At 49.9% G+C, this 24,741-nt stretch overlaps 1 protein-coding gene across 11 annotated transcripts in view; it reads left to right on the top strand.

The window, feature by feature from the left end:
• The window catches only part of CUX1 (cut like homeobox 1), a 349,162-nt gene that overhangs the window by 298,174 nt on the left and 26,247 nt on the right, over positions 1-24,741 (top strand). For 9 of the 11 annotated variants that reach the window (XM_070780088.1, XM_070780094.1, XM_019987358.2 and 6 more), the window contains 3 exons: positions 8,994-9,296; positions 11,803-11,991; positions 18,915-19,179. The exons of the other annotated variants lie outside the window; for them this stretch is intronic. In XM_070780088.1, the coding sequence (XP_070636189.1) occupies positions 8,994-9,296; positions 11,803-11,991; positions 18,915-19,179 (757 nt within the window). The remainder of the gene's footprint in view (positions 1-8,993; positions 9,297-11,802; positions 11,992-18,914; positions 19,180-24,741) is intronic. 11 annotated transcript variants of the gene reach the window in all.

The raw sequence follows: 24,741 nt of genomic DNA, 5'->3' as shown, positions 1-24,741 counted from the left end.
CACCCCCACCATCTCTTTCTTGTTTGCTGTCCCCAGCCTCAGCATCAGCGTCATAGTGCTGTGAGCTGCCACCGCCCCCTGGACATCCCCCCCACCCGCCTCCTTTTCCTCGTCACATGTGTCTTTGTGACAGTGACCTCGTAATGATGTCTGCCTGGGTCACCACTGTCCCCCACCTTCTAGCACCCACCTGGCACTGACATGGTCCCTTTATTGAATGAAAGGTTCCCCCTGCTCCCCCCGCCACTCTTCAAGTGGCTTGAAAGTCAGGCTTGGGGAGGTAAGCTGCCACAAGTTAAATAGAAACTTTGCATTAAACAAGTTTTCTTTGTTAATAAGTAAACTTCTGGCTTTTAAGTCACTATAAGAGTTCCTTGCACATGCTCAGTTGCTCAGTTAGGTCCAACTGTTTGTGACCCCATGGACTGTAGCCCACCAGCCTCCTCTGTCCATGGAATTTTCCAGGCAAGAATACTGGAGTGGGTTGCCATTTCCTTCTCCAATGCATGAAAGTGAAAAGTGAAAGTAAAGTCGCTCAGTCATGTCTGACTCTTTTCGACCCCATGGACTGCAGCCTACCAGGCTCCATGAGATTTTCCAGGCAAGAGTACTGGGGTGGGTTGCCATTGCCTTCTCCGCAAGAGTTCCTTGCTGCTGCTGCTGCTAAGTCGCTTCAGTCGTGTCCGACTCTGTGCAACCCCATAGACGGCAGCCCACCAGGCCCCACTGTCCCTGGGATTCTCCAGGCAAGAACACTGGAGTGGGTTGCCATTTTCTCCTCCAGTGCATGAAAGTGAAAAGTGAAAGTGAAGTCACCCAGTCGTGTCCGACTCTTAGGCAGACTTAAAAAAATGTTCTCGCACCAGCACCTATTATCTCAGTTTTGCTATAGAAGCAGAGCAATTTGGTAGGTTTGCTGAGATATTCAGTGACTTAAGGCAGTGCCCAGGCGGGCTGAGGGCCAAAGAGTATTGCCAGCCCAGGGCCAGCGAGGGGTGCAGGTAGGGCCTGGCCGTGGGAGGGGTGTGCACTGACACTTGATGCCGTCTCTTTAGGAGTGGGCTTTCCCCAGGTCAGGAGGAAACCCACCCAGGCCCTTGAGGATGGGGCCTGTGTCAGTGAGACCCTCCCTTTACTCCTCTGCTGGCGTAAGGTACAGGCCCTTGGTGAGCAGGCTATTCTGTGGTGGGGCCACTTCACATGCTCTGATATGTCTTAGCGTGTTGTTGGGTTACTTCTGTTCCTTTCTTGATAGCCAGTATGCAGTGGCATGTTGGGGACAGGAGGTGCGAAAGCTCCCACATGGCTCTATGACAGCTATTAGTCTCCATTTTTTTTTTTTTTGGCCATGTCAGGTCTTAGTTGCAGCATACAGAATCTTTTGTGTTGTGGCACTCGGGATCTAGTTCCCTGACCAGGGATCGAACCAGGCCCCCTGCATTGGGAGTGCGGAGTCTTACCCACCGGACCACCAGGGATGTCCCTCTCCACGTATTTTGTTTCAAGCCCCTGCTACTCAATCCAAAGGTCACTCATACTCAAAAGCAGAAAACTCCACATGTTTACATGGGCCATGTCTAGTGGAGATGTGGCTGGAGAAATAGGTAGGGTCCTGATGGGCCACGAGCATCTGCCCAGAGACTCGGAGGCAGGGGCCATCAGTGCCGCCTCCCCCACCCCACCCCCAAGGCAAGGTCTGGTGCTCAGGGATGTCAGAGAGAGGGTCCCACGTCAGCCTATGACCCTGAAACACAGGAGGGCAGATCAGGCTGCCGTTCACCTTTGACACAGAGAAGCTCGTTATTTCTAAAGAGGGCTGTCAGCCATAAACCCTCAAGTCGAGGGTTCCTTTGGAGAGGAGCCACATGAACCTTGAGTGAGTCCTCACGTTTCAATTCGGGTTCCGTGTCCCCAGCACGATTCCACATCTGAACTCGGCCGGGAAGCGTTCTGGGCTGGTGGTCACCCTGCGGTGGCTTCTGAAGCTGTCACCACTGTCAGCTGGAAGGGCCCTGAAGCTGGGCAGGGTCCTCCTATGCCAAGGCTCCCATTGCCCCTCCGGCTCCGTCTCCACCCTGTGCCTCCCTGGCACCCCTCTTCCTCTGCTCTTTGATTTCTGCCCTCACTCAACCACGTTTCCATGCACCAGGCCATGACCTTACTGCTCCCCCAACCTTCTCCTTCCCTCTCCCATCTTCCATACTTGTCTTTCTAGTCACTTGGAATTTCCTGGCTTGGCGCGGGCTCAAAGCCTAAACTATGGACATAATGAAAAGTGGTGCATCAGACCAGCCGCCAGTTAAATAATGTTTGGGTTCTTGTCAGAATGTCACAGAGTACCCTGTCATTTTGTTTCAGCAACTTGTCCTTCTGAATGCACAGTTCGCCTTATGGCATGCCAGCAGTAAAAATGTCACTTACAATAATTACTTTTTGGTGAAAATGCTTGCTGACTTCCTACCTTCAAGCTGTTTTTTACACAGTGGGGAGATAATAAGAAATGACTTTATCCTGACTGCTCAAATGAACACTAAATGGAATTTGGGTTATTATTACTGCAGATAGAGGGCTGGGTATGGAAATTTAAACAGTGGATCGTGTAAACTGCAGAGAGATTTGTCTCTGAAAATTATGGCGGGTGTGCATTTTCAATTGGCTTCCATTGAAAACTTAAGGCAGCTGTTGTTTGCCTGCTGTTTTTGGAATATAATATTTTTCATAATCCTTTTATAGTTCCTGAAAGCTCTGTGTATTTTAGGGGGCCTTGAGTCACTGTCTGTGCTTCCTGTATCTTACTATCCAGCCTTCTTTTCTGCAATATTCGAAAATTAATCTTGGAAAATTAACCTTCCCCCCAAAATTAATCCGTACAGATCACTTTTTAAATGTAACACCTTACTACTGGCGTCACAATTGGATTAGATGATCTGTGTAGCTGGGCTTTTAAGGCAAATTACCCATTTTCAGTTGCCCCGGTTCCACAGGCTGCAGACTCCTTGAAAACATGGTCTGTGTCTAATTTCTCTTACCCCTTGGAATTTACCTGATGGTCCAGTTGTTAGGACTTGGCACTTTCACTGCTGGGACCCCGGGTTCAATCCCCAGTCAGGGAAGTAACCTCCCGCAAGCTGTGTGGCTCGGCTAAAAGAAAACAAAAAAGTAAAAATAATATCTCTTATCCCTCTGCCAAGGAGAGTCTACAACACAAAGCAGGAGCTTTAAAAGCGTTGGCGTGGGCGAGTGAAGGAATGGATGAAGGCAGACAGGCTGTTATGACCTGCAGTGACTGACAGTGGAGGCTTCCCACTCCCAAGCGGGTCAGATCCTTGCTCCGCCTGAGTGACCTGGACCAAGTCACGCTGCCCATCGGACCCTCGGTTTCTGGGTGCAGGGTTTATATTCCCAGCACGGGAGCATCGTGAGAATTGAATGAGCCAGTGTGTAAATGCCCTTAGCCCCTGGCTGCATTCAGACGAGGTTCTAAAGATGTTCTGGTTCCCTTCCTTCATCCCAGAGGTGGGTGGGCTTTGGAGACCTTACCTTCATGTTTCCTGAGGTGAGGTCAGAAACATGGACACATGGAGTGTGGGTGAAGAAACCATATTTTGCAAGGCTGGCCCAGTCGCTCTGCCACTGACAGTCACACGAGTCCCAGGATCTGTGTGCGCTGGTCCCACCCTACAGTAGGGCTGTTTAGAACATGGAGGGCGTGACTCGTTCCTGGCTGTGTGGCTCTGGGCACGAGGTCATGTCTCTGTCCAGTGAGGCAGCTAGATGTGTCTGCCACTCCGTGTCAGGTCATGAGAACAGAAGCATTTATCTCTAGTTCATTCCCGGGAGCCTCCGCACAGGGAGGGCACGAGAAACGTTCGCTTGAGCAGTAACTCCTGTTACAGGCAGTGATAGAATCAGGTTTCTTTCTTTTTTTATTTACTTTTTAATGGGAGAATAATTGCTTTTCACTGTCGTGTTGGTTTCTTCTGTAAAACGTGAATCAGCTCTAAGTATATACACATATGTCCCCTCCCTCTTGAGCCTCTCTCCCACCCACCCTGATCCCACCCCTATGAGGTCATCGCAGAGCACCAACAGAATAGGGTTTCTTAACATCATGTTCCTCCTCATCCCAAGATACTCCTGTTGCAAAGCACCCCCTCTTGGAACTGCACCCCCACGCCCCGTGGTCCAGGTTACAACATGGGACCCATCTGTTCTTGCTCAGCCCTCTCAGCACGTCCACCCGGCCCTCAGCCCTGGTGACCTGATCTCCTGAACTTCTCCTGAATCTGCATCTGCCCATCCCCCGGCCCACCCTTCTGGGGCCCCATCCACACTCCCTGTCGGCCTCCCAGCCCCAGCTGTGCTGTCCATAAGTCCGTTCTCTGTACTGAAGCAGCAGTGACCTGGCTTACTTTCTTACTCTTTGATGTTAGGTCTATAATATTTCAAACACGAATCACAGAACAACCCAGCGAATGCCCATCACCCAACTTTAACCCTAACTTTTGATCATCATTCAGTCCTACCTTTTTAAAGTAAATGAAACATGCGCCTCTCCTAGCCTCATTCCTCCTGGAAGTCAGCTGTCGTCCGTCCTGAACATGCACCCTGTCTTGCCTGGATGTGACGTTATCCCCTCACCACGTGTCTGTACATGGTGCGTGCGGGCGCTCAGCCTGTGTACCAGCGTTGTCGTCTGTTTGGTTCCGCGCCTCAGTCTGTGGGCTCACCATTATGCTTTTGTGCCGTCCAGACCTCACTGCTAGAGGGTTTTCATGGTTTTTTTCGGTTTGGTTTGGTTTTTGTTTTGCTTTGTTTTTGGCCATGCCGCATGACTTGCGGGATCCTAGTTCTCCAGCCAAGGATGGAACCAGCGCCCTGGGCAGTGAAAGCCTGGAGTCCTCACCACTGGACGGCCAGGAAATTCCCTTCGCTGCTGTTTATAGCACATGGTGGATAGCAGGAATGTGCCCAGGCTCCCAACTGCACAAAAATTAAAACAGACACCTTAGCCAATTCCAAGGCCCGGCACAACCCAGCCCCTGGGGACCTCTCTAGGCCTCGTGTTCTCACTACACTCAATCTTACTGATGCCCCAAGCCCACCAGGGGTCTGGAACAATCTGTCTCCCTTCCTTGTCGCTGCTACTCCTCCCACCTTAGCTGGCTAATTCCTGCTCACGCCTGAAGTCCCTCTGAAGTTTTACCCTCCCGGGAGGCCTCTGCTCCCCCAGACATCAGTGTCCCCACCCCTTGCCGTGTGCTGTGTCCCACTGGCCTGACTCAGCCGACTTGGGGAGTAAGTGAAAGAATGACGCAGTGATGCGTCTTCATCCATGCTTCCTGCTGGGACTCGGTCCTAAGTGAGTTGATACTGAAATGTAATCTACATACACTAAAACTCACTCTTCACTCATAGAAGTGTTCTATGCTCTCACTAATCAAGGTGTAGGATAATTCCATCATCCTCCCCAAATCCTCTCGTGACCCTCTGTGGTCAGCTCCAACCCTTGCTTGACTCCCAGCAACACTGATCTGGAGACTTCCCTGGCGGTCCAGTGGTTAAGACTCTGCCTCCACTGCAGGGGGCCCCAGGTTCGATCCCTGGTCAGGGAAGTAAAATCCCACATACTACACAGTGTGGCCAAAAATAAATAAATATCTTTTAAAAATAGTAATCTCAGGTAACTTGGCATAAACCAAATTCCCAGTCATCTTAAAAAAAAAAAACAAAAAAACACTGATCTGTTGTTTTCTATCCCTGTAATTTTACCTTTTCTGGAATGTCATCTGAATGGCATCGCACAAGATGTAGCTGTTGTCTCTCTCACCAGCGTCGCAGTTATGTGCCAGGAACTGTAGAAGAAGCAGCAATAAGTCTTAAGGAGATTTACGTTGCATGCAGAGGACCTTTATGTAGACAAATATGTTCCAGTAACTACTCTATTTTTTAACATGAGATTCGGATTTACTTAGCACTGTGTGGCAGGTTTGTTCCTCACTACTACAACCCTGCCTGTATTTTTCAGAGGAGGAAACCAAGATGTTCCAAGAACTTAGGAATCACATTCAAGCTGGCATCACGAGTTAGTGGAGGCAACCCCCATCCCACGTTCAGTACCTCAGTGCCAATCCCAGGGCTCCTCCGTTTGTGTGTGTGTGTGTGTGTGTTTGCCTTGCTTAAATTATCTTTAATTACAGAGAAGAGCACAAAACCCTGTTCTGTCAAAAAGTATCATTTTCATCAGAAAGCTCGATTTGGTAATTTTTGGAAAAGAAAAGCAGTATTTCTCCTCTGTTGACTATGTTTCTTCTCTCAAGATGCTGAGTCATCGGGCACTGGTCCTCCTGCCACTGAGGGTCCCCCCACCCCTGGCCCCCTCACCAGGGGGCGATGGGAACTGCTTGATGGATCTGATTTTGTGGTGCTGACCAAAAGTAGCTTTCTAGTCAAACAAATGACTTTGCAGTGTGATGTTCTGAGCATATGGATTCGTGGATGTGTCCAGGAGTCTGTTTCCTGTCACCTCTTGTCCCTTTCACTCCAAAAAAACTTGGGCCAAATTCTGCTTTCGGTGACCAGAGACTGTGGTGGCACCTGTGTGTGTTGGTGAGCAATTTAGACACAGACTAAATTGTGTTTAGACAACAGTTTAGACGCAGACTCAGAACAGAGGTGCAGACACCAGCCCAGTACATTCCAAGGCCCAGTGGGGTTTTGATCTTGGTTGGGGATGGGGGTTGCCCTTGTCTGCAGTCATGGTGGGGAGCACAGAGGGACACTGGTAACGTGCAGCACACACCTCTGGTCAGTTCTTCCAGGGAATTTTCCTGGCAAAAAATGCAGGAAGGCGAGTGGCTTTACTGAGGACACCTGAAAGAAAGAAACATGCCTCCACTCCAGCTATTCTGGGGACCCGCCGGCAGCCGAAAGAAAACCTGGGGCCGGTGCTTGGGAGGCGGCGCCGGGCGGCGTGTTCTCCAGGCAGCCGTTGTTCTGACCTTGCTGTGGGTTAAAGGACACCAACCTGAGAAGAAATCTGTTTATCATGTGGGGAATTCATGCCATCCTTGACAGTGTACAGTGAGCAAGATGGATGATCTGCCAAATTGGTCCCTCGCTTGGGTGAATCAGGGCAAATTTACAGTACAATTCCTCTGCTGCTTCAGATACAAAAATAACATTTTCCAGGTTTTATATCCAGTTGTACGATGACCTGGAGGTGAGCAGAGAGAAGAAATCCGATTTGTAGGGTTCAGATCGCCTTCAAGATTTATATGGACCGTTTCTGCCGTTTACCTCTGCCTCTTTCACATCCTTCACAAGCCAGTGTTTGGTTTTTTATTTTTAACCTGATTTTCCATGTTGAGCACACAGCTTTATGTGATGGTAGAACTCTGTACTGGTTGAAGACAATAGATGGGTTTATTGCAGTTGTTTCATTTGGGATTTTATCTTTCTAGGTATTTTTACAAAATATCTCTTGTACTTAGAATGCATTTTCCATCCTCTTGAATTCAGAATAGGTTGTTATCCTGGATATCATATGTCCAGTGAAGGACACTCCAGGTATATGATCTGTTAAAATTCAGTTATTCCAGGGATTTCCCACCGTGGTCCAGTGGTTGAGACTTTACCTCCCAATGTGGTGGGCAGGCGACGAGGCGGGGAGAGATGCAGGTTGGGGAGCTCGGATCCCACATGCCCCGAAAAAAAACCCCGAAACATAAAGCAGAAGCAATATTTTGACAAATTCAATAAAGACTTTTTTTTTTAATGGTCCACATTAAAAAAATAAAATCTTAAAAAAAAAGAAAGGGAATTCAGCTATTCCTTGGTATTACATTTTCTTTAGTCAGGTCACGGGTGTCTGGGGGTTGACGTGTGCTGGTATTCACTGCGTGGCCTGGCCTCACACACTGTTGTCTCTGGAGCCGTGGAGCCCACATGAAAGTGCCTGGCCTGCCCCTCACCCGTGATGCCGTGGGGTCTCACTGTGTGCCCATTCCTAGTGGGGAGGAGAGACTGCACCCAGACTCCAGCCAAAGGCAGGTTTTACCCTGTGGGTGGGACCGCAGCGCTCAGTCCCTTTGCATTTTCTCTGTATTTGGAAATTAGGAAGTGCGGAAGCCTTTATTCCTGGCATCCCCAAACTGGAATGGGTGTCAGGTTTTACAGGTAGTGCCAACAGAGGCCAGAAGGTACCACTCACCAACAGGGCATGGTGCCCTCCCACCCACCGGGCACCTCCAACAGGACAGCCCCTTCTGAAGAAAGGAGAGTGTGGGGACCTGACTACCCACACTGGCCCCGTCTCTTCCAGTCTCAGTGACCACCTGGTGTAGACAGACGAGAGCTGGGCTTTCAGAATCACATCCTGGGGTCTGACCGAGAGCTGGTGGGGGCTCCTCTTCCTTTGCTTCCCTCCATGGTCACCGTGACACCCTCTGGGATCAGAGTGAGAACGGACCTGGGATCCCCACTCAACCCTAGGCCCCCAGAGGCCTGCCACCAAGGCCTTAGGTCTCTTCTTCAAGGGTCTTCATCATTGTGGTGACCACACATTGCAGACAGCCCTCATTTAAAATAATATGTCCATTCACTTTGTGCTGGAAATTATGGATAAAATAAATATGCAAATTATAATATAGCCAAGATGCTTCTGAATCATAGAATTAAGGGGTTCTGTGGGAAGGAAGTCATGACAGTGATTAATAGGGCATACTTTTTTTAACAGAATGGCCTTTATTGAGTCTTCAGAAACGTACTGTTTAAACCCCTGCTTTTACTTCTTTCACTGTTATTATTTTTATTTTTTTAATACAGAAAATAAAAGGTTAATTCTCAGTCACAATTCATTTGGATCCACAGACTGCCATACTGTCTCCTTTTTATACAGACGTCTACTTAGTAATTCCTAGATAAGGAAAGGAGGTGCACGTGGGGAAAGACCGCCATCCTCAGCCCTGGGTTTCTGTGTGCTCTAATTCCAGAAAGCACTCCAAAGACCTCCGCCAGCTGCAGCCCTGCACCCGAGTCACCCATGAGCTCCAGCGAGTCAGTGAAGAGTCTGACTGAACTGGTCCAGCAGCCTTGCCCCCCCATCGAAACCAGTAAGGACAGCAAACCTCCAGAACCCAGCGACCCGCCCGCCTCAGACTCCCAGCCCGCCACCCCACTGCCTCTCTCCGGACACTCAGCGCTCAGCATTCAAGAGCTGGTGGCCATGTCTCCAGAGCTGGACACCTACGGCATCACCAAGAGGGTCAAGGAGGTGTTGACCGACAACAACCTCGGTAGGTTCCCTCCCCGGCTGCTGAGTCAAGAGGCGGCAAGCCGTTTCCTGTTGGGGGTTCTCAGGAGGAGTGGGTGGAAGGGGCCTCAGGCTGGGCCAGCCAAAGGGTTTAAACGTTCCCAGGCTACCTACAGGAACCTAAAACGTCCTACAGTTGTGAGCACCAAGGGTTCGTAAGGGTGTTAGAAGTCTAAGGTCAGCCCCAGCCCACGCCTGCACCCCCACTAGGACCTCTTGGAAAACAGGCATGCCAGTCAGAGTCAACCTGGGCAGTGCAGTCTGACCACCGATTGCCCAGAGGCACTGTAAATCCTGGGGAGTGAGGGGGTGCAGAGCAGGGAAGAGTCAGCATGAGCCCAGCAGCATCTGGTTGGTGTCTCTGACCCAAAGTGGGGGCCAAATTACCAAATTACAGATGAAGCAGGCAGCTTGGTCAAGACCCAGGCATCGTCTTAACCTTTGACCTGGGATCTTGGCATATTCATATTCATGTGTTAGTCTCTCAAAGTCGTAGTAGAATGTGTGTGTGTGTGCATTTTAAAGGCTGAGGGTTAGTAGCTTTCTTCACACTCTCAAATATATCTGTGACTTCCAAAATGACTGAGAGCCACTGCTATGAAACCTCTAAAAGCAATACACATAATTTTCTGAAAATAATCACTTGATTCCCCCCAACACCCCCATCCCAGTACAACAGGGTGGATCAAGCAAATAGTCACTAGCTGTTCATATATATCCCTTTCCTGAACATAACAAGCTCCTTGGAATGAAATGAGATTGACTTGCCAGATTAGAATTAAGTAAAATTTATTTAAAACAACCACAGCAACAGCAATAACAACAACAACAAATGGTAAGGGGGCTTCCCTGGTGGCCCAGTGGTTAAGAATCTGCCTTTCAGTGCAGGAGACATGGGTTCAGTTTCTCGTCAGGGAACTAAGATCCCACGTGCGCCGCAATGAAGACCCAGCGCAGCCAAACTTTTTTTAATCTTTTAATAAAAAATTAAAAATTTTTTTAAAAAAATGGTAAGGACCTGGGATGTTTATAGGCTAAACTGAGAGTCTGAAAAGCAGAAAAACCACAGGTTTCCAAAATCAGTAAATGTTGGGGTTGGTAAAAATGTTAGGCTCAGTTAAAATGACTGATATCAAAAAAACTTATTTTCTCAAATCCAAAACTTTGCATGCAGTAAACTTTTACTTGGAATCCCACTTCTTACAAGGCAGTGCTCTATTAACTACCCTGTGAGCACAACTGGGGGTGTTTCCCTCTCACAGATGGAGGATGTGAGCCAAAGGGGGAATAAGCCAGTCATCAGGGTCACCCTCGGGCTTCCCAAGTGGCTCAGTGGTAACGAATATGCCTGCCAATGCAGGAGAATTGGGTTCGATCCCTGGGTCAGGAAGATTCCCTGGAGGAGGAAATGGCAATCCACTCCAGTATTCTTGCCTGGAAAATCCCACGGATAGAGGAGCCTGGCGGGCTACAGTCTGTGGGGTCGCAGAGTCGAACACGAGTGAGCTCGCACTCTGGGTCACCCCACACTGAGGGGCAGAGCCAGTGTCGTGGTCCGGAGGCTTCATGGTACCAGACGCCGGCCTCTGATCCCGGTCTCCACCTCCACTCGAAGTCCGGTGCCTTTCAGTCCTCCCGTCAGATCCTTCCAGTTGTGCCTGGTTCTCATTTGTGCCTTTCAAAGTGCTGGCCCCTCTTCACCTGCAACTGAATGGCTCTCAGAGAAGAGAAATCTTCCTTTCAAGCCTCTGATGAACACTGCAGACCTAACGCCACTGTGCTCTCCAGAGCGCAGTACCCTCTGATCAGCCCAGGGAGCAGGCTACTTGAACTGCAGGGACAGACTTCAGAGCTGGAAATGGCCTGCTTGTCAGGAAAATAAAGCTGAGGAGCTCTTTCTCCTTCTCTTCCCTGCTGTGACCTTGGGTCAAGTGGCCTGTTTTCTCAGCAAGACCTGATAACCTTGCTAATCGTGAAAGGAGCCAGTGCAGACGGCCCGGTTTGAGGCTCTGAAAGAGAGGTCGCCCCATGAGCTACTTAACCTCCCGAGCTCAGGTTTGGGATTAGCCACCTCTGATAGACGCAGCAGGTGTTGTGCGGGCCTTGGTTCATCCAAAACCCAAAGACTCTTTCTAGAGAAACCTGGTGCGTAAGCAGAATGTAAGAGGAGTACTGACTCCATCACCCACGGAGGTCGTGACAAGTCTGGTTGAGGAAGTGCTTCTAAGAAGTGCTTGCTTAGGACTTCCTCAGTGGTCCAACGGTTAAGACTCAGAGTTCCCAATGCAGGGGCATGGGTTAGATGACTGGTTGGAGATCTAAGATCCTGCATGCCACACAGCTTGGCAAAAAAAAAAAAAAAACCTGCTTTTGCTAAACCCAGGACTGATAAGACTCTGGGTCTCGAACCCCCGTTTCTACACCTACTTGTCCTGCCAGCTCCCTGAGTCTCAGCGATGACATCTCTCTTGGTTCTGTTCTTTCTCCAGGTCAGCGCTTATTTGGGGAGACCATCCTGGGGCTCACCCAAGGCTCTGTCTCTGACCTCCTTGCTCGCCCCAAGCCCTGGCACAAGCTCAGTCTGAAGGGACGGGAGCCCTTTGTCCGGATGCAGCTGTGGCTGAATGACCCCAACAATGTGGAGAAGCTGATGGACATGAAACGGATGGAAAAGAAAGGTAACTTCCCGCCCCCGCCCCAGCCCGTTGCTTTCTCATTTATAAACCCACTGTTGCTGATGAGGGACACTGATCTTCACACTGAGCTGATGAGGGATACTGATCAGTGACCAAGGGGCTGTGTGGCAGGGTGCAGGATATTTTGACAGTCATCTGCAGATAAGTACCTAAAAGGACTGGAGAGATTTGTGTTTTTTCTGCCTCAAGACCTGAACCCAAAGACATTTAGCATCAGAGGGTACTTTGATAATTCCTCGGTCGCCCTGGCGGCCAGTGTAGCTCTCTCTTCGAGAGAGAGTAAGGCCACTTGGTGTTGGCTCTTTGGTTTTGCTGGGTGGGTGGGTATTGCGACATTTCATGGCACATGCACCATCATGGCAGGGCTTCCACATACTATCCTTTCGAAGAGATCGTTTAAAAATGCATTTGTAGGGCTTCCCTCATGGCTCAGAGGTAAAGAATCCACCTACCAATACTGGAGACAAGCATTCGATCTCTGATCTGGGATGATCCCACGTGCAGTGGAGCAACTAAGCCTGTACACCACAATGTTGAGCCTGTGCTCTAGAACCCGGGAGCCACAACTACTGAAACCCAAGCGCCCTAGAGCCTCTGCTCCGAAACAAGAGAAGCCACCACAATAGGAAGCTCGTGCACCTGGAGAGTAGCCCGCACTCACTGAAACTAGAGAAAGACGCCACAGCAGAAACAAAGACCCAGCACAGCCAGAAATAAATAAATAAAATTATTTTTAAAAAAAAGATTAGCACAAAGTATCCTATGAGAGCGTTATGAAGTTTACAGTAAGGAGCTTTCTTTTTTAATGCATTTATAAATAAGGCTAGCTCAGAGAAATTAGCTGTCTCCATGAAAGCCGCCTACCTGGAGGATGGCAGAGCAAGTCCCTGTAGAACAGACTTCTCTCTTGCTGTTATAGTCTCCAGGGCTATAGAGGGTATGGCCTCCCAGAGGGCTGAGAGCAGCTCCTTTCTCCAGACACATCGGAGCCCCCTCGATGCTGAGCGCAGGCTACAAATCCGAAGGGGTCTTCTTGGTGACAGAAAGGAACTCCTGCCCCATCTCGTGGCTCGCACTCCACATGCCGCCCCTCAAAAGAGACAGTCCTGGGTCGCCTGTAATGCTGCGAGCTCATTTGATGGCTGATAAACCCCTCAGGTGTGGAGAGTGGGCACCAGCTGCCGGTCTGGCCGCAGGAAGCTGTGACCCTGCCCATCAGTGTCTGCAGGGGACTCACTAGAGAGTGGGGGTCACTACCACCCGTGGGACTGTGCCGGCCCCATGCCTAGCATGCCTGAGCTGGGCGATCGCGGGGGAACCCAGGCTCCTATCCCCTGAACTCACCTCCAGCTGAAGCACCACTGTCCTCACCAACCAGGAAAGGGCTCCAAGAAGACATGAGAATCTCTGATGCTGGCCCTGTGGAGCTGGGCTCCAAGAAGACACGAGAGCCTCTTGTGCCAGCTCTGTGGGGCTAGGCTCCAAGAAGATGCAAGAGCCTCTGGTGCCAGTCCTCATGTGACCATAGAGCCTGCAGTTCCTAAGTGTCTCCTGTCTCCAGACACTGTGCCGAGACTTCATTCAGCCCACATCACTCCATGTCCGGCATTATGAGACTTGCCTGATTTCAAGTTGGTATAAGCAAGAACCCAGACTCTTGAGAGCCCCTTGAACGGTAAGGAGATCAAACCAGTCAATTCTAAGGGAAATCAACCCTGAATATTCATTAGAAGGACTAACGCTGAAGCTGAAGCTCCAATACTTTGGCCACCTGATGGGAAGAGCTGACTCATTAGAAAAGACCCTGATAATGGGAAAGATTGAAGGCAAGAGGAGAAGGGGATGACGGAGGATGAGAGGGGTAGATGGCATCACTGACATGAGTCTGAGCAAACTCTGGAAGATGGTGAAGGACAAGGAAGCCTGGCGTGCTGCAGTCTATGGAGTCACAAAAAGTCAGACATGACTGAGCGACTGAACAACAACAAAACTTGGGCTGTCAGGCTTCACAGCCGATGCTCTCAGATTGTTCTGCTGCCCTGTGCCAGCTATACCGGGACCACAAGCCTACACATCGGCTTCCATGCCAGCCAGGGCCATCCGGTGGACTCCTGCCCTACCTGCCCTCAATGGCCAACCAAGGCCCTGCACAGGCTGCAGCCGTGGGCCAAGCTCCAGAGGCTTGGTGCTGTGTCACCCCCGCCCCCCAACAAAAACTTTTTCATTTTTTATCCTGGGAAATTGCAGACATAAATGTAGAGAGAATGGTATCATGAGTCCAGGATATCCATTTCACGGTTTTAGCAACTTACCAGTGCTTGCCTAGGAAGCTTTAAAGCTGTGTGCCCTCTGTCAGAAGGCAACACCCTCCCGACGGCCACCTCCTGAGCATGAGCCCTGGGCCCACCGCTCCCTGCTGTGCTTCTCCTTCTGGGCCAGCAGAGCAGGACCCAGGCACCCCCACACAGATCTCCAGGGGCCTCCTCAGCCGCCACCCGTCTCCTGCACAGGCTCTCGGCGCCACCTTGTGTCACAGAAGGGTTACTGTTCCACTGGGCCCAGGCCCCTCTGCATCCCAAAGTCCCTAAGCAGCTGGGCCCCCGTCTCTCACCCTAGCAGGGCTGCTCACTGACCAGCCCCAGCGGGAGGCATCTGACCCCTCAGACACAACAGTGGGTGACCCTGTGCCCAGCACTTCCTGTGATTTCCATAGACTGTCGGTCACCCGCCCAACCTGAGGGGTCTGGCGGAACAGACCAGGCCCGTTTCTTTCTGGCCTCTGACTCTTATCACATTCATTTTGGGAGGAGATTTGTCTCTCCATTGTCTGAGTTCTAATCATAGAATGGCACCTTAAGTAACTCCCTAGCCTAAGTTCCTGCATCTGTAACATGAAAAGAATACTTTCCGGCTGTAAGGATTAGAATGTACCTAGTATAACAACCAGTGCATAGAAGTGCTCAGTAATGAGAGTTATTCAAATAATTTGTATCCCTTTAAAATACGTGAAAATAAGTTGTGTCCCCGCCCCCCCGCCCTCGCCCCCGTCTAACCTAGATTAAATATTCTGCGCCAGGCAGTGCAAGCTGCAGGGTTCCCTTGGAAGCCCTGCTCCCTCCTCTTCCACGGAGCTCTGCTGCTTCTGCCTTTATCGCGATCTTTCATTGCTCTCCTTTCTTTCTTGTAAACCCCTCTCTCTGCTCTAGTCTGCCCTGTGCTTTCTGTTCCCTTCATGAGACAGCCCTGAACCAACCTGTTCACACAGTTCCAGCACATGCATGCACACACACACACACAGCCTCAGCCAGCTGGAGGGCTGGGCCCCCCTCCCTGAAGGCTACTGAGGGGCCCTGACAGTCCTCTGTGACACTGCAGACCCGAGTGTCAGTGCTGCTGAAGCTCCCAGGCTTCCTGTGGCGCCCGTGGACACAGCCCAGCCCTGCTCCTGCACCCTGACCAGGGGGTGGGGGCTCTGGCCACCATCTGGCCAGGTGGGATGGGCACAGGGCTGCCCAGAACACACTTAGGTCAACCTCAGTTCTGACACTTACTAGCCGTGTGACCTGCAGCAAATCACTGAACTTCTCTAGGCTTCAGCTTTCCCGTCTGTAGATAGGGATGTCACTGGTCTCTCTCCCATAGCATAACTATGAAGACTAGATGACAGGTGTTAGCCGCTGTTGCTGCTGCTGACAGATACTGCTGTCCTGACCACTCCATGCTGTCTCAATTTAATAACACTTTTTCATATTCCACTGGGACTTCCCAGGTTGCACTAGTGGTAAAGAACCCACCTGCCAATGCAGGAGACTTGGATTCGATCCCTGGGTTGGGAAGATCCCCTGGAGAAGGAAATGGCAACCCACTCCAGTATTCGTGCCTGGAAAATCCCATGGACAGAGGAGCCTGGCGGGCTGCAGTCCACAGGGTCCCAAAGTCGGACATAACTGAGCGCATGCACATACATAAACTCATATCCCATCAGTTTTAAGAAGTTTTAAGGAGTTTTCAGACCATATTCCAAATTCACTAGAATGACCTCTGTGGAGGATTCATCCAAACTGTTGAAACCCAAACAGTTCTTCACCGGAAGCATAGTGATTACTAACACGTAACCTCAGAGAGGGGCAGGCGAAGCACAGACAGCCCTGGTAGAGCAGATAACTCAAAATCCAGGAATCACCCCCATTTACCTTGCAGCCCACTCCGCACACCCTCAGGTGATAGTCGCACCCGAGTCCCTGAGCCTGCTCTCAGCCAGCTCCCCACCGCCCTCCTAACCCTTATTCCACAGTGAAGACACATGAACAGCGTATGTCCACCCCTCACCTCCCCGCAGCCGCTGTGCCTTCTGGGGTGGGCTGAGCGATCCCGAGCCCTGAGCTCTGCTCCAGCCACTCCTCCATTCCTGGGTCAGGCCCCACCTCCTCCAAGATCTGAAAGTTCTACAGGCTTTCTCAAAGCTCCTTCTCTTCTCCATCCCCCAACTTCTCACTCACTCCCCACATTTTTTCAAGACTATGGCCCATGGATCACTGCCTTCCTGCTTTCCTCCATGCCCACGTGCTGCCGCATCCAGGGGAATGTTATGACCCCTCTGACCTGTCAGCACCCGAGCCACAAGTAGTTTGACCCCCTCAACCCTTGGTTCCCCAAATTTCATCATCACCCATAACTGCTCTGCCTCTGAAAGCTTAAATTCAGGTGCCTCCTCACTGATCTGCCCGTCTTTCCACGTTTGTCTGTTTATCCCAGTGGGCCCGGATGGCCTCCCGAGCTGGGATAATCCCTCCCAGGCTCCCCACCAGAAGCACACCCTCTCCTGCTCTCTCTCCTTCCTCAGACCCCCTGAACCCGCTGGCTGCAGCGCTCTATCACACAACTCTCCACTCTTCACCCTTCTGCAAACCCCGGCCTGGGGGCAGCGTTCTGCCTGTCTTCACACAGAATCATCCTTGGCACCTGGGACCCACAGGGGTTGGTGCCACCTCAGATCCATCTCTCCCGTTTCAGCAGGGTCCTCTGTGCTTCTCCCCACCCCCACCATCCCTCCCCTCCACCCCCACCACCGTCTCTCTCCCACCTCTCTCCAAGACTCTGTTCCCAGCTCTTCAGAGCTGCCTTTCCTCCTGCCTTCGTACTTCATGAAGAAAACCAAGGCCATCAACTCTCCCCACCTCAGTCCCTATAAGTGTGTCTGAGTGTCTACCCCTGCATTTCCCTCCCTCCCGCCCACTCCTGGCCCATCTCACACACCTCACCTGGAGCACCAGCTGTCTGTCTCCTCCCCTCTCAGCTTGGAAACATCAGCTCCCTCTCGTCTTTAAAGGCCCACCGTCAGCCCTGGACTTCCCATCTAGAAGCCATCCTGTGTCTCACTTTTCCTTACAGTTCGGCTTCTTAGAAGAGTAACTCCTGCCCACTACCTCCATTTTCTCATCTCCTGTTCACTATTAACCCACTGCAGTCTGGGTTCTCCTTTCACAACTCCGCTATCTGCTCACCACGGTCTCCAGTTTCACCCTAATCACTTAGCACCAGGACATCCTGGATCCTTGTCAGACTTTGCTTTTTGTAGCACTGACTCGGGAACCCTCCCTCCCCACTCATCCCTTCCTCACCACCATCTCCTGGTTGGCCTCCCATCCCTCTGCATCCTTCACGGCTGCTGCCTCCTGCTTATCATCTGCATGTGAGTGTTTTCCAGGATTCCTTCTCCACCCTTCTCTGTCCGTCAGTGCGTCAGGGTCACTGACTTTACTACGAGTTCTATTCTAGTGGTTCCAGGTTCCGCTCTCCAGCTTAGACCATTCTTCTGAGCTTCACACCTGTCTTTCTAACTGCCTACAGACCATCTCATTGTGGATGACCCAGAGAGCCCTCAGACTCCACGTGTCCAAGATGACCCCTCATCTTCTCCCCTTAATCTGCTCCTCCCACAGTACCCAGTCCAGAGACACCAGTGCCCCCTTCACCTTCCACGCCTGAGGCCAGGGAGCCGTCCCCAGCTCCATCTGCTCTAGTCCCTCACTGAGTCGGTCCCCAAGCCCCATCAGTTCTGCCTCTCACAGTGAAACCATCCGTGTGCTTTTCTCCAACCCCGTCACCACTGCCTTCGTCTACATCTCTGTCCTCCTTCCCTCCCCACTGAGCATCTTCCCTCCAGTCCTTACCCCTCCGTCCATCCTCCAAGCCACTGCCAGGTAGCCTTTCAGAAACAGAGAGCTCATCACCTCATTCCCTTTATTGAATCTTTGTGTCTCTTCCCCCTGCTTTCAAGGTAAAGTCCAAATTTGCAGCCTCCCCTGGCCACCCATCTCTCCAGCTTTAGGTCCAGCATCTCCACTCCCCCTCCCCCACACGCACACACCCACATGACACACTCTGACGGTGCTGTTTCCTACCTGTGTCTCTGCACACACTATTCCTGCTTTCTGGAGTGGCCTCCTGCCGTCTTCTATCTCACCCCAGTTTTTTTCTGCTTAATCCTTCTTTGTCCTTCAAGATTCAGTTCAAACATCATGTCCCCTGATTGCCTCCCCCGTGCCCTCCCCAGGCGGGGCTGAGTGCTCCCCCTCAGAGCCCGCCTCCATGGGGTGCCGTGTGCACCCCGCTGGGGTCATCTCTCTGTATACTTCTCAGTGTCCCCACTGAACCATGAGTCACGCAGGGACACACAGGGGCCTCCCCTTACAGCAGAGCAGGTCCTTGATGAGTGTGTGTTGAGTTTCAGAGTGATTCTAGTCCAAGTGTTTTGCGATGCTCTCAGAAGAGCAGGGAGCTGCCACGATCCACGCAGAAGTAACCAGGAGTGGATAGTGTGCCGTGGAGCAGGGGTGTTGGGCGGCCTGGGCGGGTCTCCCCGCTGGGCCCGCCCCTCAGTCTGACATCTCTCCCTCCCTCAGCCTACATGAAGCGGCGGCACAGCTCGGTCAGCGACAGCCAGCCCTGTGAGCCCCCGTCCGTTGGCATCGACTACAGCCAGGGCGCCAGCCCCCAGCCCCAGCACCAGCTGAAGAAACCCCGAGTAGTGCTGGCCCCTGAAGAGAAAGAAGCTCTGAAACGAGCATATCAGCAAAAGCCATACCCGTCACCAAAAACCATCGAAGAACTCGCCACCCAGCTCAACTTGAAAACCAGCACTGTCATCAACTGGTTCCACAATTACAGGTATGGTCCTGCTCTCAGCTCAGTCAGTCACAGCTCTGCGAGAAAGCACATCCTGCCCTCAGGAAGAGACGAGCCATTCATTGCGCATGGGAGGGCATTCTGGGGGCTGAGAGCTTGGTATTCAGGTAGTTGGCTTTTTCTTCTTATTGGCATTTTAAACTCCCAAAGATGGAGAGTCATACAGGTAGAGACAATCTGTGTCTTCTGTAACCAGAAAAAGTCTCTTCTCAGTGCTCTCGTTTAAAAGGTAGAGTGTATGGGACTTCCCTGGCGGTCCAGTGGGTAAGACTCTGTGCTTTCAGTGCAGGGAGTGCAGGTTCAATTCCTGGTTGGGGAACTAAGACCCCACATGTTATGCAGCATGACCAAAAAAAAAAAACAGTTGGAAAAAAAGGGGAGAGTGTAGTCATTCTTGGTTCCACAATAGTGAGCGTGTATCTAGGGATTTTCTTATGCTTTCTCAAGGTCTTTTCTAGTGGTGTTTTCCAAATTAGTTTGATTCATTTTGTAATTAAATAAACAAAGTAGTGTAAGACCCTTTCTTTGGGGAAAGTCATGAGTTCTTAAAGATTTATTGAGCATCTACTAGGTCCACAGACACTGAGCTACGGGTTTTAACTAGCACTGTATCACTTGATCCTCACAACTATATAAGATACAGTCCTGACCACATTTTATAGATGAGAACATAAAGCTCAGAGGGGTTAACTAACTTACCTGAGCAGGGAAAGGCCCAGCACACTCGTGCAAAAAAAGGGACAGGGTAAAATGTTTGGATTAGATAATGGAAATCCACTGACAGGTAATGAATTGTTGATCACCCGTATAACCAAGACTCCCTGCTGCTAGAAACGGAGAATTCTCAGTGGTCTGACGGAGAATCAGGCCCACTGAATGCCGTGTACATGGCCATCTCAGTCGCTGGTTCCTGTCAGAACATCATTTTCTCTCAGGCTCAACAGAACAGGGTAGGCGCTCCTGGGATACCAAGGTGACAGGTGCTCGTGAAGAGCCAGTGCAGGTCAGCAGCAGGCAGCAGACGATCACAGACAGCCAGGGGCCAGAGGGAGGAATTGTATCTCAAAGTGGCCCTGCCTTATCAGATAGGTTCTGCTGGAATTTCTGACAGGGCCCAACGAAACTTCCAGGTTCTGAACAAACTGGAAAATGCTTAAATATTAGATGGGAGCCAAAATAATGCCTTTATCACCAATGAAGGCTATGTTAACAGATATAGCTTAGTGTGAGAGCCAACTAGACCTACTGCTGCTACTGCTTAGTCGATTCAGTTGTGTCTGACTCTGTGCGACCCCAATGACTATACCCTGCCAGGCGCCTCTGTCCATGGGATTCTCCAGGCAAGAGTACTGGAGTGGGTTGCCATGATCTCCCCAAGGGGATCTTCCTAACCCAGGGATTGAACCCGGTTCTCCTGCATTGCAGGCAGATTCTTTACCACTGAGCCACTAGGGAAGCCCAATAGACCTGCTACCTGACTCTTAAAACCAGGCCAGTTTATCCATCAAGGCAGCACTGGCCCCAGGCAGGCCTCACCATGTGTGGGCTGGCTCCCAAGAAGACAAAGAAAGTACATGAGCTGAGCACAACCAGCTTATTCACTCCTAAATTTACCGATCAGATAAAAACAGAAGCAGAGCGAGGTCAGCAGTTGCAAGAGTGGAGCTCCCTCTACACGGAAGGAAACTTCAAGAGCAGTAAACAAGTACAGTGAAGGCGAGTGAATGGAAACGTGGGCAGAGGTTCCCCAGAGCCTGTCCTTGCCAGGTGTTATGCAATCCTGTTTTCACTTTCCAGACACAGAGGTGCATTTGAATGTGCACTTTCAAGTCTTCTTCAAGTCACATCCAATTTAATGAAGTATCCTAACCCTGGACAGGAGGGGCATGAAGCTGTAGACTGCTGAAAATCTGGGTAAAGGAGCTGTCAGTCACACAAAACATCTCCAAAGCCATTTCTCCCCACCCTGCTGGGAGCCACCTTTTTCCCAGATCCCCCTGCAGGCCTCAGTTGAGAAGCAGTGACTGCCTCCTGGCCAGGGCACACGCTCTTCAGGTTTCCCAGCTGGCCTCCTGACCCCCATGGAAATGCCATCACATGATGGTCAGCTGGTCATTGTGGAGATGCCTGATTTGAGCATTTAAACAAATCCAACTATAGAGAAGGCGGAGATGGGAAGAAGAGCCATGGAACCTCAAAGCTTAGTCATGAGCTCAGATCCAGACCTAGAGTAGATGGATGCTCAATAAATGCCGTCAAATACACTCCACAACAAAGGAGGCTGGTAAGTCCAGTGGTAGAACCAAGGGCAGAGACCAGTCTCACCTGCAGAAATCTGGATGAATATCCTAGAAGAGGTATGATGTGTGCAGGGTATTGAAAGAACTGAACTAGAGAAGAATTTTATAAGTCACAGAATAGGTTGGATAAGAAGTGGCATCAGGTCACTAGGAATGGCATAAAGCCCAAAAAGAACTGAAGTCCCTCACCTAAGGCCACCCAAAGGAAAAGTGCAGAGATTCCAGCTGAGCCACAGCCCTCTCTCCACGGCTTCAGCTCTTCCCTTAAATGCTCAAGACAGACCAGCTCACCTGGTAGGTCCTATAGCACTTCACATAAGGATGAGCATACAGCAGCACTCAGCACACAGGCACTGAATGTGTTTGATTCCTAAACAAGAAAGCAGTTACTTTTTTTTTTTAATTTTATTTATTGTTTGTTTGTTTGGGGCTGGGCTGGGTCTTCGTTGTAGTTCGCGGGCTCTTTGTTGCTGTCTGTGGGCTTTCTCTAGTTGTGGTATGTGGTCTCTAGTGCGCCTGGGCTTCAGTAGTTGTGGCACAGGGGGTTGGTTGCCCTACAGCATATGAGATCTTAGTTCCTGGACCAGGGATCAAACCTGTGTCCACCTGCTTTGGCAGGCAGATTCTTAACCACTGGAGCACCAGGGAAATCCCTTCTTTTTTTTTCTTTCCAAGATACTTTTATTACTTGGTACTAAGAATTTTTTAATAAAGATTAGAAATATAGGAAAACCTAAAACCATCTAGTAAAAATAGCTATATTTGACTATATGAAAGCAGAAAACGACAGGATTGAAGATATCACAAAGTCCCAAAACAAACACAGCAGACTGGGAAAAAGTGAATATTTTACAATACATGTAATAAAGTGTTCCTCTGTCCATTTTTATAGGAATTGATTTTTAAAATCCTACTGAACAATTAGTAAAGAATATGAATAGGCATTTCATAGGAAAAGAGATAGGTACTGCTAATATATGAAAAAATGATCAATTAGATTAATAGTTTAGAAATCTAAAATAAAAACAACATTCCACTTTTTTGTTACCACTTGGCAAATCTTTGAACGTGTCCCAGTATCTGGTGAAGATGCAGAAAAGTGGCAGAAATATAGTATTTGTAGGGGAGTGGATTATTACTAATAATTTAGAAAGTGATTTTGCAGTTTCTATTAAAATTAAATAAGCACAGATCTTTTGGCCCAGCCATCTCACTTTTGAGATTTTTATCCTAGAGAAATAATACACCAATTTTTAAGGACTTGTGGTCAAAAAGGCAGTTTCTTAGGTTCTTTCCACAGGAGTTAAACAGAAGTTGATTTAGTTTTTTCTGCACCACTCGAACCCATAGGGAGTAAATGCTTGGGATTGATTTTTACCCCCATCAAAAAATAAACAAAACTTTACTTCCTCTTCTTTTACCCTAAGGCCATCAGAAGTATTCTAAGGTGACCATTTACCCAGGAACACCAGAACAACATAGCCCAGGCAGGACACCTGCCCTCCTGGAGAACAGGTCCACCCAGCAGAAGCTCTTCCAAGCCCTAAAAGCCACAGCATTCTGTCAGCCTTGCCTGACTTGTCTGAAAACCAGATTTGCTTCTGGGACCTGGTCTTTCTAGACCAAAAGATAATCTTCCTCAGGGACACAGAGACCAGTCTAGGCTGAGAAGGGTGACGCCTCTTATCTGCTAAGCGCGTAACATGTGCCAGTCCCTGAGCCAAGAACTTTATGGATGTTATTTCACATTTCCTCCCACCTGCGGTTGAATTCAGAGCTGCCAGCCCCATTTTACACGTCATACATGTAAATGTTTAAACGTCATACGTGTCATTCTAGCCAGTGAGGGTCACAGCCTCCATCCCAGGTCTTGGACATGAAGTTGTCCCTCCCGGTCCCTCAGCCCTTCTGTCTCAGCCTTAGCACTTACAACAAGGACTTTGTCATTCAAAAGGTAGCTGGGTGGTAAAAATAGAAAATTTTTTTCCTATTTTTTTGGTCTACTTTGTGTCCCATATTTAATATTTCATCATGGTGGTCCTGTGGTTAAGACCCCATCCTGCCACTGCAAGGGGGCGTGGGTTCTGTCCCTGACTGGGAAACTAAGATCCCACATGCCATGTGGCGTAACCAAAAAAAGAAGAAAACGACAACAAAAAAAACCAACATTTAGTCATAACATCTCTGCAAGGAGGACACTATTTTCCATACTTTTCTGATAAGAAAACTGAAGCACAGAAAGCTTAAGGAATTTGTCCAAGTTTTGTAGCTAGTAATGACAAGGCAAACCCAGGTTTGCCTGGTTCCGAAAAGCCTATGCTCTATTCTGAGCCAGGCTGCCCCTGGGATTCCAGTTAGTCCATGATGGACCTGTGGCCTGGATCAGACCAAACCCTTAGCTGCCCATCTAGCCTTCCCCAGCCAGGGTGGAATGGGATTGAGTGTTCACCCTAGTGGGTATTTTTTAGCTGTTAAGGGGCTTGAAGTCCAGCAAAGTGCAGGTTCATCCTCCTAGCAAGGAGGATAAGCATTTCCCCTTAGCAAAGTGCCCAGGGATCTGTTGATGGGAATTACCATTTCACAGGCTCCCAAAGTAGCCCCCAGGAAGGAGGAAAGTCTTCCATTACCTCCTGGGAACTTCTGGGGGGGCTTCAGGACCTCCCCCTGCAGCTTTGGCTCAGGGATCATCTTCAGGACAAGGGTCAAAGTTCACCCTTTGTATGGAGCAAAAAACCATGTAGCAGATAACCACGACCTGACTTGTGATATACTCGACTAAACTATAGCCGAATTCTCCCTGGCTCCAACCTCCCTACATCCAGCACAGAACCTGGCATACCGTGGGTTCTCAAAAAATGTCACCTTTATTGAATTACACACACTGCAGAAAATATCTTCACACATGCCTGACCCCAGGGCTTTCTGTAGGCTGTTTCTGCAAGACTCTGGACTTGGTGCTAATTTCCCTGAAGATGCTTTTCCACTGACAGTTGGCTCATGATCAGAGGTTTTTAGGAAGAAACACCTAGAGAGATTTCTGATCGAACCAAGTACTGTGAGCATGATAGGAAGAGAAATTCTGACACAAAACAAAAGATTTAACAAAAGCCCTTTCATGACATCACCAAGGGCTCCAAAATAGGGAAGGCCTGGGCCCTTCTGTAGCTGTTTCCTCCTAGTGAAGCACGCTTTCCATTGTAGGCTGAACTCAGCTTAATTAAAACTGGTGTCTGTGTTGGAGCAC

The sequence above is a fragment of the Bos indicus genome, chromosome 25 (assembly GCF_029378745.1).
Source record: "Bos indicus isolate NIAB-ARS_2022 breed Sahiwal x Tharparkar chromosome 25, NIAB-ARS_B.indTharparkar_mat_pri_1.0, whole genome shotgun sequence".
NCBI lineage: Eukaryota > Metazoa > Chordata > Mammalia > Artiodactyla > Bovidae > Bos > Bos indicus.
Note: the sequence above shows the minus strand (reverse complement) of the source record. Positions and strands in the feature narration are given on the sequence as shown.